A 13,732-nucleotide genomic window follows, 5' to 3' on the forward strand; every position below is an offset into this window, starting at 1 on the left:
GATTTGGCCTCCTTTTCTTTTTTGGTTTATCCCCCTCAGCATGCCTCTTGCCACTTTGTTTATGATTCTCTGCTGATTCTAAATAGAGGCTGCTATTTGGGTCATGTGGAGGCAGGCGAGCAAACCTGGCCATCGTTTCTGTCTCCCTGTGGCTAGCAGACTCCAGCTGCTTCATTTAAGACACAAATGAGCTTCTATCAATCTCAGAGGGTGTGCTAGGAGCGCCTTAAATATTTCAGTGTTTTTTTTTTATTCTTTTGGAAAAGCACATACGTATGTATTCCATTGCATGTTTTTAGATGACAGTATTTCCGGCCCCAAATAGAACCTTCCTTTTTTTTTTAGGGTGAGATTCGGGATGGGAGGGACTTCAGTGAGGTATAATTAGGAATGCCAGCCTCCAGGTGGGGCCTGGGGATCCCCTGGAATTCCAGCTCCTCTCCAGACTGCAGAGATCAGTTCCCCTGGAGGAAAGGGCTGCTTGGGAGGAGGGACTCTGTGGCCTTGGACCCCACTGAGGGTCGGGGATGCCAGCCTCCAGGTGGGGCCTGGGGATCCCCTGGAATTCCAGCTCCTCTCCAGACTGCAGAGATCAGTTCCCCTGGAGGAAAGGGCTGCTTGGGAGGAGGGACTCTGTGGCCTTGGACCCCACTGAGGGTCAGGGATGCCAGCCTCCAGGTGGGGCCTGGGGATCCCCTGGAATTCCAGCTCCATAATAACAATAATAACATTATACAACGCTATGGAGGTCCCTCCCCACCCCAATTCCCACCTGCTCCTGGCTCCATTTCCAAAGTCTCCAGGTATGTCCCAACCCAGAGCTGGCAACCCTAGGTATTACGGAACTATAAAAACCCAACTGATGACAGTTAGGACTTCAAAGGTTGAATGTCTGTATAATTGTTAAAATTATATTATTCTTCTGTGCACAATTTAAAAAAAACTTTTGGGATTATGCAGCCCATAGGCTATTGCAAAACAGTGCGCAATCCCCTCTATGATCCAATAGGCCGATGGGTTTCAGCCCTTATATGGCCTTCTGGAAAGGTCTGATTTTAACACACGCTGGTTCTTAACACATATAAAATATGCATAGCAGCCAATAAACGCTCCACGCTAAGAACTGTGATGTATCAGAATCACTTAATGAAAGAAGTTATCTAGTTATCAGTCATTAGCTCTCTTCCAAAGCCTGCCAAAACTTTCAGTGCCGTGTTCTCCTATTAGTGCATATATGGATCCCTAGTGATCCTTTCTTTTATTATTATTATTATTATTATTAGATTTATTTCCCGCCACTCCCTTGCGGCTCGTGGCGGGTAACAGCATCCCCAAATCCCCATTAAACCCCATTCAAACAATAATAACATTACCAATATTACCGGCATGGGAAGAACGGCAGCTCAACTTCCCCCCCACCCCACTACTAGCGGGTGGAGAGGAGGTCCTGATGATGGTTTGCTTCGGGTCCGAATCCCGAGTCCCCGGGGGGGGCATAGATCTATATTATCAGCCCTGGCCTCAACCATAAACCTGGCGGAAGAACTCCGTTTTTGGGACTGCCCTGCTCTTCAGTTAGATACCTGCCAACCATTGGTCCATTCTCCTCTCCCCCCCCCCCCATCAGTAATCTCGACCAGAAGCCAGGACTGGCTCTCAGGGTTCCACCTGAGTTGGTCCATGCTCTTTGACCGATATTCATATTTGTAGAGTGTTGAAATGGTTGCAGAAGGCATGTAGCAACTAGGCACGGCTAAGGAGTTCTTGGGTTGGATCCAACAAGCTAATTTGGCTCACTCTCACTGAATTATCTTCCTCATTACAGCCCCTATCCTGGATGGCTTTTGTCTCTTTCTTTTTATTTATTGCTCTTATTTTTCTATTTGTACCCTGACCTTCCCGGCAATGCTGGTTCAGGGCAGCTTCCAACATGGTTGTCTAAAGCATAATACATAAAATTCAATTAAAAATCACCATAAAAACAATCATGCCAACCATGTACGTAAGCATCTCAGTTCTCAGAGGGGGGATATCCATATAGAGAAAACCCAGATGATGTTAACCAGGCCGTCCAGATGAAGAAGAAGAGTTGGTTCTTATATGCCACTTTTCTCTACCCAAAGGAGTCTCAAAGCGGTTTACAGTCGCCTTCCCTTTCCTCTCCCCACAACAGACACACTGTGAGGTGGGTAAGGATGAGAGTGCCCTGAGATTACTGAAGAAGAAGAGTTGGTTCTTGTATGCTGCTTTTCTCTACCTGAAGGAGTTTCAAAGTGACTTACAGTCGCCTTCCCTTCCTCTCCCCACAACAGGCACCCTGTGAGGTGGGTGAGGCTGAGAGAGCCCTGAGATTCCCAAGGTCACCCAGTTGGCTGCATGTGGGGGAGTGCAAAATCAAACCCAGCATGCCAGATTAGAAGTCCACACTCCTAACCGCTACAGCAAACTGGCTCTCATTCTCCCCAACCAAATGCCCCAACCAAAGATGTTCATTGCCCCCCAACCAAATGCCTGGCGGAAGAACTCCGTCTTACAGGTTCAGTGGAACTGACTCAGTTCCGTCAAGGGTCTTATCTCTACCAGGAGCTCATTCCAGCAGGCTGGGGCCAGGGCCGAAAATGCCCTGGCCCTAGTTGAGGGCAACATACTTCTTTTGGACTGCTAATGTATTCAAACTGGCCGATCTCAACTTCCCTTGGGGGGCATGGTCAGTCAAGCGGTTTCTCAGATACAGGGCCCGAAAGGTCAGTACCAGCACCTTAATGTGAAGATCTATGCGTAGATCTCATGATCTCTAAATAAACTTTTCTGGAGCATCAACAGAGACTTGCTCCCATTCTTATAAGTAGAAACACCGGTGATACCCAACCCCATGTGTTTGGATTTTTTTTTTTTAATTACGCTCAGTTGTAATTTTAATCAATGTACCTTTTGTTTTAAGAGCCTCTTGTGGCGCAGAGTGGTAAGGCAGCCGCCTGAAAGCTTTGCCCATGAGGTTGGGAGTTCAATCCCAGCAGCCGGCTCAAGGTTGACTCAGCCTTCCATCCTTCCGAGGTCGGTAAAATGAGTACCCAGCTTGCTGGGGGGTAAACGGTAATGACTGGGGAAGGCACTGGCAAACCACCCCGTATTGAGTCTGCCATGAAAACGCTAGAGGGCGTCACCCCAAGGGTCAGACATGACTCGGTGCTTGCACAGGGGATACCTTTACCTTTTACCTTACCTTTTGTTTTAGAAGACCTGATTTAAATTATTTCCTTTCCCACCTTACCAGGGCCCATTCTGCACACATTGGATAATGCACTTTCAAAGTGCGTTTGCAGCTGGATTTTCCTGTGCGGAACAGGAAAATCTGCTTCTAAAGTGCATTGAGAGTGCATTATCCAACGTGTGCAGAATGGGCCCAGGATTCTTTTCACCCTCGCCAGCCTGTGGGGACGCATCTGTCCCATGAGTTGCTGGTTGACCCTCTCCATCCCTAGCAATGGACGTTGCCGTAGCATCATTGGCCTGAGTCACCCTCATTCTTCACAGTGCTTACGATGCACTTTGGACGGAGGTGCTGTTGTCAGCTTGCGTTGTTAGGGGTTGTTAGGGGTGGCCCCAGCGGCATGTGCGTCGTTGGCGTGGAATCACCCTTGAAAATTTCTTGGGCAACGGTGTGGTAATGCCGGGGCCCAGTTTCACTTCCTGCTTTTGTGCTTTCGAAGTCACTCGCCATTGTGGGTGAGTCACAACCACTGGGGTGTGCACGAAGAAAGCCTCATCAAAAGGTTATTGCTTTGTGCCGCCCTGCTTCCCCATAACCGAGCAGGATGAGAGTCCGTCTGAATAAAGAATATTATTTTTCCCCCGTTGTCTTTTGCTGTGACGTCTGTTTATTGACAAAAATGCAAGTTTAGTGATGACTCAACTGGTGACCAAGGGTTCTTCAGTGAGATTTCTTAAGCTGAAAGCAGCACGTGGTGGAGGTACTGGTAGAAGATTTCATCCATCCATCCATCCATCCATCCATCCATCCATCCATCCATCCATCCATCCATCCATCCATCCATCCACTCATTCATTCATTCATTCATTCATTCATTCATTCATTCATTCATTCATTCATTCATTCATTCTATTTGTATACCGCCCTCCTCGAAGGCTCAGGGCGGTTCACATGAAACAGAATGGAAACAACACAGATAACTTAGATTCACAACGATGAATGAAACGAAACAACAAGCAACATGGAATCGTAGTAAAATTAAACATTAAAGTAACTCATACTGATAGCCCAGTGCTATCAAGCCACAGCCAACATGGTGCCCCCATAGGGTGTTCAAATGGTTCATGCACCATACTGAACTCTTATGTATTGACTACAATAAAGATGAGGAGGACCGGAGGAAACGTTGATAGCTTATAGAAAATATATACGTTGATAGCTTATAGAAAATGCCATCCTGTTGGGAGTTGTCATAGCAGCATGGGTCTTGAGGTGGTTTGCCATTGCCGGCCTCTGCATTTCGACTCTCTATTTCCTTAGCAGTGTCCCATCCAAAAACTATCCAAATACTATTGGGATGTGAGTGTCCTGCATAGTGCAGGGGGTTGGACTAGATGACCCATGAGGTCCCTTCCAACTCTATGATTCTAGGACTGACTCTGCTTAGCTTCTGGGGTCTGGTGAGATCAGGCCAGCCTGGACCAATCAGGTTAGGGTAGGAATGAATACAAATGAGTTGCCATTTGTTGCCTCTGGCTAGCAGCCACGACCCCTGTGAAAGGGTCCAGACCCCCAGGCTGAGAAACACTGCCAAACTGGATGTTGACCACAGCATATTGGCACAGGAGGTAATAGGTAGGCCTTTGGCGCCAGGCCCTGGCCAAGAATGTCACTCTCTCGAGCCAGCTCTGCATATCTGAACCGTGATAAGGAGAGGCCATTTCTCCCTCGCCAAATGCATGCTGTACAGTAAACACCACATTACATCACACACCTACGCTAAGACCCATATATTGTCTGTACAGGCAACACACCTTAGAAATGCGTTGACGGATGTCTCAGATTGGCACGGGTCCACAGTGCGCAACAAGTTCAGATCCACCCACATTCTTCTCTACATTCCTTTGGTTCCTACGGATCTCTTTCTTCACTGCCTCCTTCCTTTCCTGCTTTTCATAACCACGTTCAGAAGAGATGGGCCATCGCTCATTGGCTTCTTTCCCCACTTAATCCTTTCCAGTTTGTCAGCCTCCTCCTCAAACCACGGCACCCAGCAGAGAAGACCGTCTTCTACCTGAGTACCACGCACAAGGAGACAATAAAAGTTTTCGGAGAGGACATTTCTATAAGAGTTTAGGAATTTTCCATGCATACACGGGTATTTAACTGCAAAGCAAAGCACCCTGTTTCCCTGTGAGGGTTCATGTGATTATTAGTGGACTTATTCCAGCTTTGCAGGTGTTTGTAATTCATCCAACCTGTCCACAGGCTCTTATCTCTTTCAAGGCCGGAGCCAAGAACATGGCAGTTCATGTTGTGTTGTGAATTGCGACTTGATAGATTGTGTTGTGATGTTCTGCTGAAATTTGTATAATGCTATAGGTTGTTATAATGTTCCATGTACATTTATTTATTTATTTATTTATTTATTTATTTATTTATTTATTTATTTATTTATTTATTTATTTATTTATTTATTTATTTATTAAGAGCCTCTTGTGGCGCAGAGTGGTAAGGCAGCAGACATGCAGTCTGAAGCTCTGCCCATGAGGCTGGGAGTTCGATCCCAGCAGCCGGCTCAAGGTTGACGCAGCCTTCCATCCTTCCGAGGTCAGTAAAATGAGGACCCAGCTTGCTGGGGGGTAAATGGTAATGACTGGGGAAGGCCCTGGCAAACCACCCCGTATTGAGTCTGCCATGAAAACGCTAGAGGGCGTCACCCCAAGGGTCAGACATGACTCGGTGCTTGCACAGGGGATTGTTATAATGTTCCATGTATATTTATTTATTTATTTCTTAAATTTATATACCGCTGTTCCCAACTGAGCTCACAGCGGTTTACAGATTTATGCAGTGTTCCATGTATAACGCTCAGAGCCGTAAAGAATGGGCGGTATAAAAATCCAAATAAATGAATAATTAAATAGTTTTTTCCCTGAAACCTGGACCTGCCATCCACGAGATGCAGGAATGATGATGCAATCTTCTAGAGTTGCCTTTCCCTACTGGGGTTTCGTGACAGCCCTGGAAGGGTTTCCCAAATGGGTGGGAGTTAAACATTTATCAGGTGATACGGCCATATATAGTCATGTCGACCTCCCACCAAAATGGCCAATGACGGGCCTGGAGGGGGTGGGAAGGGGAGGGGCCCCAGGTGGGCATATACACAGCTGTATATCAAGTGATGTGACCATATATGGTCATATAGTCCTGCCTCCCCTCCCCAAATGGCCAATGATGGGCCTGGAGCGGTGGGAAGGGGAGGGGCCCCAGGTGGGCGTGTCCACAGCTCTGCTTCCCAACCCTATTCTGCAGGATCACTCCACTTCTGGGGGTTCTCGGAGCCTGAAGGATGGTTCAGGGGTTTCTCAATGGTAAAAAAGTTGAGAAAGGCTGCACTGGACAAAGGCCATGTCAAAAGGAGCAGGAAGGAGCAATCCTAGATCTAATGGGATCAGTAGAAGGGTCCTGCCATACTTGAGGGCATCAGCCAGCAAATGGGCCAAATCAACAACCATCCATATATGTGCTCTCTCCACTGTGACTTCCGCCTCGGGAAACGGCCTGTTTGGAAAGCTCAGGAAAACACCTACCCACCTGGCCTTCTGCAAACTATGCAAAACCGAAATTTTTCAAAGAGGCTTTTCTGCCCAGGTACTCGAGTTGCACTTTGAACAATGGTTTTAGAAAAGTGCTTGAATAAATGAGTACGAACTATGAGTTGGCCTATGCTGCTTATTGTAAGCAGGATTCTTTTAATGTAATGTCTGTAACCGCTTGAGTCACGCAAATAATTCTGCCCTGCTTCAGTTCTTCCTGGTGGAGCCGGACTTTTAAAATCCGAATGCACTGGCTTTTCTTTGCCCCGTGTTTTCTGATTGTACTGGCTCACTATGCATCATTCACCTTGAGTCCCTGTGAGAAAGGTATCCATAAATAGTACAAATGAATAAATATCGGTGGGTGTCGTACTTTTTACCAAAATCAGTTCATGCCTGCAGCTTCGAGAAACCAAGTAATGTACATCCATGTGTGAAGGGGGCCTTGTACTTGGGTCCACTATGTGGCTGTCTTCCACATAGTTCATTTGGGCTTCCTAGCTCCCTGGCTTCTTAGAAAGAGTTGGAACACACTGTTATCTGGGCTTTCTGATGAGTTTGCAGTTTCCTTTTTATGATTTTCGGACAGCGTCGTCGAGCAGTCCTGTCGGCTCTGCAGCGACCACAACGCAACCCTGTAATGAGAGTAACCCCAGGGAGAGATGCCATTTCCTGATTCCTCTTTCTCTTTCTCTTTCCAGCTCACAACCTCCAAGTATCCAGTGGTGGTGAAGATGGGACATGCTCACTCCGGGATGGGCAAGGTGAATACAATGGCTCTGCTGGCGGGTGTGTGTGTGTGTGTGTGTGTGTGTGTGTGTGGAACAGGTGCGTTTCTTTCTGTCCTCTGCAGAATATCACACAGCTAAGAAGTCACCTTCTTGTCAGGGGTAGTCAACCTGTGGTCCTCCAGATGTCAATGGACTACAATTCCCATGAATTGTACCCCTTTAAAGCAGGAGTAGTCAACCTGTGGTCCTCCAGATGTCAATGGACTACAATTCCCATGAGCCCCTGCCAGCAAATGCTCATGGAAACTGTAGTCCATGGACATCTGGAGGACCACAGGTTGACTACCCCTGTTTTACAGCAGCCCCAGTGTGTTGGTTTATAACTCTTCCCATTGTCTATTGCTTATGCAGGACCACCTCAGTCCAGAGTGGGTTGGGTGGGTGCGTTGTTCCTTTTAGATGAATAAACCCCTCTTGGGATGATGATACCTCGGGCAGATGCGGGGACTGGTTTGCACCATCCTTACCTGGAATATAGAGTTGCTAACATTCAGGTGGGGTCCAGAAATCCCCAACCATTAGTGATCTCCAATGAGATCAATTCCCTTGGAGAACATAGCTGCTTGGGAGGATAGACTGTATAGCAAGGGTGGCCAAACTGTGGCTTTCCAGATGTCCATGGACTACGATTCCCATGAGCCCCTGCCAGCTGGGAATTGTAGTCCATGGACATCTGGAGAGTCACAGTTTGGCCTCCTTTACTCTGTACCCTGCTGCGGTCCTATCTTTCCTCTATCCCTTCCCTCCCCTAAAATCTCCAGGTATTTCTCAACCTACAGCTGGCAACCCTACTGGAATGCAGAATTTATCACCCAGCCGAATGAATTCCTCTGCTACCTCTGTGTGCCCCCTTCCAAAAAGCTGCTTTCTCTGTGTCCTCAAGAGCAGTGGTCCCCAACCTTTTTATCACCGGGGACCACTCAACGCTTGACAATTTTACTGAGGCCCGGTGGGGGGGGGGGTTAGTTTACTCTACTCTCAACCACTGCCCTAACGCTCTCTGATCGCTATGGTAATGAACATCCCTTCAAAATAAGATACAGACACGCCACAACAATGAACATAAGGAACATTTTATTTCCATGGAAATTTTAACTCATGACAATGACAAATCAATGGGAACCCTGAGCTTGTTTCTCTGCAACGAGATAGTCCCATCTGGGAGTGATGGGAGACAATGACACCCAAAGTGTGTTGTAAAGGGCCGGGGGGGGGGGAAGGCATCCTTCGCGGCCCACCTCCAATTAGTCGACGGACCACATGTGGTCCGCGGCCGACAGGTTGGGGATTGCTACTCAAGACGTTTGCTCACCAGAAGTAGATCTTGCTGGTATTTTGACACTTCAGACAGACGTGGAATTCACTGCCAGGGGAAATGATGGCGATTATAAACATAGGTAGCTTTAAGTGGAGGCTGGATAAACATATGGAACAGAGGTCCATCAGACTCTGAAGATCAGTTGCCCCATAAGAAATGGCAGCTTCAGAGGCTGGACTCTCTCATCCCAGGATGCCTTCCCAAGGCACTGGGAATCTCTCTTAAACCTCTGGGAATTTCCCATGCTATAGTTGGTAACCCTAACCCCACCCTAACCGTAACCCCAAAGCAGCCGACTCAGCTGATGATGATCTGATTGGAGAAGACTTGGAGGAAACCGTGACCATGAGCTCCATCGAAGGGGACAACAGGTTTTCAAAGGACAGGAGCCCCATTAGAAATTAAGAGATTATTTTGGGATGAGGAACGGGGGAAATCTGTGGTGTTTGAACACAGCAAGGACTTGCTGGCCTGGAGCACAGTGAAAAGGGATGCTCTTGTACACTTGCTTGCAGGTGAAGGTGGAGAATCAGTATGACTTCCAGGACATCGCCAGCGTGGTGGCCCTCACCAAAACCTATGCCACCTCCGAGCCTTTCATCGATGCCAAATACGATGTCCGCATCCAGAAGATTGGCAACAACTACAAGGCCTACATGTGAGCATGGGACAGGGGCATCTGTGAGGTAGTCTGTGAGGGGCATCTGTGAGCCAGTTTGGTGTCGTGGATAGGAGTGTGGACTTCTAATCTGGCATGCCATGTTCGATTCTGGGCTCCCCCACATGCAGCCAGCTGGGTGACCTTGGGCTTGCCACGGCACTGATAAAACTGTTCTGACCGAGCAGTGATATCAGGGCTCTCAGCCTCACCCACCCCACAGGGTGTCTGTTGTGGGGAGAGGAAAAGGAAGGTGATTGTAAGCCGCTTTGAGCCTCCTTCGGGTAGGGAAAAGCCGCATATAAGAACCAACTCTTCTTCTTCTTCTGGTTTCTGAGCTCGCATTCCTTTCCTTGCTGCCTTTTTGTTTTCTCCCTGATATACAAGGACAGAATAACCTTAGACATGTGGTTTTCACCTGAGCTGCGGAGATTAAGAAGACATTGTTAAAACTAATCTATCCTGATCACGTAAATGACGATGCGTTATATTATTGTGCATGTTTGATAGTGTGACTCACAGGGTCTACAGTAGCCATGAGGCTCTTTTGATTGGTGGTTATAGCAGATGTGGTTCTTGCCAAGCCACAGATCGGAAAGCGCTATTTTAAGACGTTTGTTTTTGGAGTTGATAGAAGATTTCTCTCTCTATATATATATATATTAAGGTTTGATTTGCTTATTGACATACTTCATTTACCATCTGCTTCTTTTGATGGGACTCAAGGCAGGTTGCAAAGTTATAAAAAGAAAATGTGAGGAGTTCAGAGTTAAAGAATGATGAAATGCATCCGATAGACCTGAAATCTCCAAATAGGGATGCCAGTCTCCAGGTGGGACCTGGGGATCCCCTGGAATGATAATCTCCCAAATACAGAGATGAGTTTCCCTGGAGGAAAATGGCTGCGTTGAAGGGTGGACTCCATAGCATTATACCCCGCTGAGGACTCCATAGCATTATAAATAAATTATGATAAAAATTATGATAAATGAATTATACCCCGCTGAGGTCCTGTTCCAAATCCTGCCCACTCTTTGGTTCATCCCCAAAGTCTCCAGAAGTTTCTCAACCCAGAATGGGCAACTCTATCTCCAAGAGGTGCCATGGCTCAGGCAACCACCAAGCTTTTCAGAAAGTGAACATGGCCATTGTAAGGCAGGACTCTGCTCTGGTTCAGCCTCACTTGGAGTCCTGTGTTCTGTTTTGGGCACCCCAGTTGAAGAGGGATGTAGACAAACAGGAGTGTGTCCAGAGGAGGGCAACCAAGATGGTGAGGGGTTTGGAGGCCAAGACAGATGAGGAAAGGTTGGAGGAGCTTGGTCTGTTTAGCCTGGAGAGGAGATGACCGAGAGGGGATTTGATAACCATCTTCAAGTATTTAAAAGGGTGCCATATAGAGGATAGAGCAGAGTTGTTCTCTCTTGCCTCGGAGGGACAGACCAGAACCAATGGGATGAGATTAATTCAAAAGAAATTCCGTCTCAACATCCGGAAGAAGTTCCTGACAGTCAAAGGGGTTCCTCAGTGGAACAGGCTTCCTCGGGAGGTGGTGGGTTCTCCATCTTTGGAGATTTTTAAACAGGCTGGAGAGCCATCTGACGGAGAGGCTGATTCTGTGAAGGCTCAAGGGGGTGGCAGGTGGCAGTCGATGAGCGATAGGGTTGGGAGTGTCCTGCACAGTGCAGGGGGTTGGACTAGATGACCCAGGAGGTACCTTCCAACTCTATGATTCTATGATTCTATATGTGATGACGGCCATTGCTTTAGCCGGCACGAAAAGATTAGAGGTATGTGTCCGTATTAGGACCTCTGCAATAGACAACACACAATAAAAGAAGAGGGAAAGGAAACCAACACAAAATTTAAGAGGCAATTAAAATTAGAGCCTTATTACCTTACAGGAAGTGCCCTTGAGCCCATGACTCCGTTCTCTTAATAAAAATGTCTTCTTCAGTTTAGTTCCATTTTATACATTCTGTGAAATGAAAGACAGTGGGTGCCTTCCTGACCTCTTCGTGGAGCCCAATCCACCAGGTGTGGGTCACAACTGAGGAGATTCTGGTAGGGGCAGGGGTTTTTGTTTTTATCTCTTTGCAGGATGACCTCTGAATCCTTTGCTCAGGTGAGTAAAGCTGCCTGGCGGAGCCTTTCAAGAGAGGTGGTTCTGTACATAAGCGGGTCCTGACCATAAAGGGTTTGTAGGTAATGGTACTGAGTACTCAGCCTTGTACTGAGCCTTGAAGCTAATTCCTAAGCAAGAGAATGACTATAGAACAGATGCAGCATACCTGCTCTGCCTAGCTCCTGTCAGGATTGACAGATTTTGAGAATCACAAGATGGATTCACTTTTGACAACCTGTGAACACCAACCATGGCAGCAGTCATGTGATTCTGACAGCTCCCAGTATTAAATGCACTGCAGCGTTTCTTGCCACCTGGAGTTTCTGAGGTGTCCAAGCCAGGCCAGGCCCGTTGAGAGAACGTTAACAAAGCCTAGCCTTGAGTTTACTGCAGCAAGGAGCCACTTGGCCAAATCAGCTGGAGCAAGGCAGCGAGCCATTCTCCAGGCTGAGAACATAAGGAAATATTTTGTACTGCTGAATGAGTTTGTGTCAGGGTTCAGTTTAACCCCCAAGCTCTCAACCAAGTCAGCAGAGGTTTCCCAGTGTGGTTTCCCAGTTCTGGGCCTTAGCATCACCTTTGCCAGGTCAGATTGGCCTCATTCCCATAAAACAGCTCCTCGTCCAAATCAGCCTTCCACTCTTCAGAATGTTAATTTCCCCTTTAAACAATGCATTTAAAAAACACTGATTTTTATCTACCCTGGTAAGAAGGAAGAGACTCTGATCTTCGGTGGCTGAGTGCAGCCTGAGAAAAGCAGTCATACAAGGCTCAGAAAAAGATGAATTTCCTGAAATTTTGTCTCCTGCACAATATTAAAATTAACAGCATTCTGCCTTCTGTGCATCTGGCCATTCTTTAGGTTCTGGCGGTCTTGAATGTTCTGACAATCCCTTTGGAGCACTGGGCCCCTATTCCCTACATCCATAAGTATATCAACAGCTGAGAACCTCTGTTCAGGGGTGGCCAAACTGTGGCTCTCCAAATGTCTTTGGACTACAATTCTCATGAGTCATGGGAACTGTAGTCCATGGACATCTGGAGAGCCACAGATTGGCCATCCTAGATCTGTTCGGTACAGGTTCTGCCTAGAGAGTTTATCTTCCCCTTGTGTAGCAACTTGGACCCTTATCTGTTCCCTGACCCTCTGACATTACTCACTTCACAATACTTATGGCGGCTTCTTTCCCACGGCAGGAGAACCTCTGTATCGGGGAACTGGAAAACTAACACCGGGTCTGCCATGTTGGAGCAAATTGCCATGTCAGACAGGTGAGTGGCACTGCTTGTGTGGGTATAAACAACTGGAGAGGTGATGGGTGAAGGGCACCTGTATGGTACTTACCTTTAAGGTTATTCGCAGCCTGGGCCCGGCATACCTAAGAACTCCTCTCTCGGCCTGAGTCCCCCGGAGAGCACTTTGCTTGACAAATTGCAACTGGTTGGCTGGGCCTGGCCCCAGGGAAGTACATTTGGCCTCAACCAGAGCCAGGACCTTTTCAGTTGGGTCGAAAAAGTGTTCTGCACATGATTAGGGAAGCTCAGGAAGGGGGGGGTGGAGCCAAGCGGAGCAGGAGTCTCTTTCTTTTCTTGAATGGCGGGGGAGGATTGGAAACAGCAGAGGAGGGGGAATAAATCCAAGATGCAAATCTCTGCCAAGGAAAGTTAAGGCTTCTGGAGGTTCTGCCAAGAGAAGTTGGGGAAGGAATGAGGGAATCTGGGGACAATGAAGTCCTTGAACTGATGCCCTGGCCAATCAGGGCTTTTCTGCAGCGTTGGAGGCTCGAGGCAGCAAGTCAGTTCAGGGAGAAGCAGAGAGCTGCACCTTTACTGATGCTGATTTTTCAAATATCGAGGGTTGTAGCCACTGCAAGATATCTCGGGAAAAAGATAAGGTCATTCCGGATCAATCATGTTTATTGCAGAGGGAAAATTCAAATCACCCAAACATAAAATGGAAATCGCATTCAGTGTAGACGGCAGGGGTTGAATCGACCTGGGAATGGAATAAAAGCTCCATGCAGATTCAGCCC

At 47.4% G+C, this 13,732-nt stretch overlaps 1 protein-coding gene across 2 annotated transcripts in view; it reads left to right on the forward strand.

Annotated features, from left to right (window-relative positions):
• SYN1 (synapsin I) overlaps nucleotides 1-13,732 on the forward strand; it is a 239,048-nt gene that overhangs the window by 216,825 nt on the left and 8,491 nt on the right. For both annotated transcript variants that reach the window (XM_077329430.1, XM_077329429.1), the window contains exons 6-8: nucleotides 7,512-7,574; nucleotides 9,435-9,577; nucleotides 12,897-12,971. In XM_077329430.1, coding sequence (XP_077185545.1) covers nucleotides 7,512-7,574; nucleotides 9,435-9,577; nucleotides 12,897-12,971 — 281 coding nt within the window. The remainder of the gene's footprint in view (nucleotides 1-7,511; nucleotides 7,575-9,434; nucleotides 9,578-12,896; nucleotides 12,972-13,732) is intronic.

Source organism: Paroedura picta, chromosome 3 (genome assembly GCF_049243985.1).
Source record: "Paroedura picta isolate Pp20150507F chromosome 3, Ppicta_v3.0, whole genome shotgun sequence".
Taxonomy (NCBI): domain Eukaryota; kingdom Metazoa; phylum Chordata; class Lepidosauria; order Squamata; family Gekkonidae; genus Paroedura; species Paroedura picta.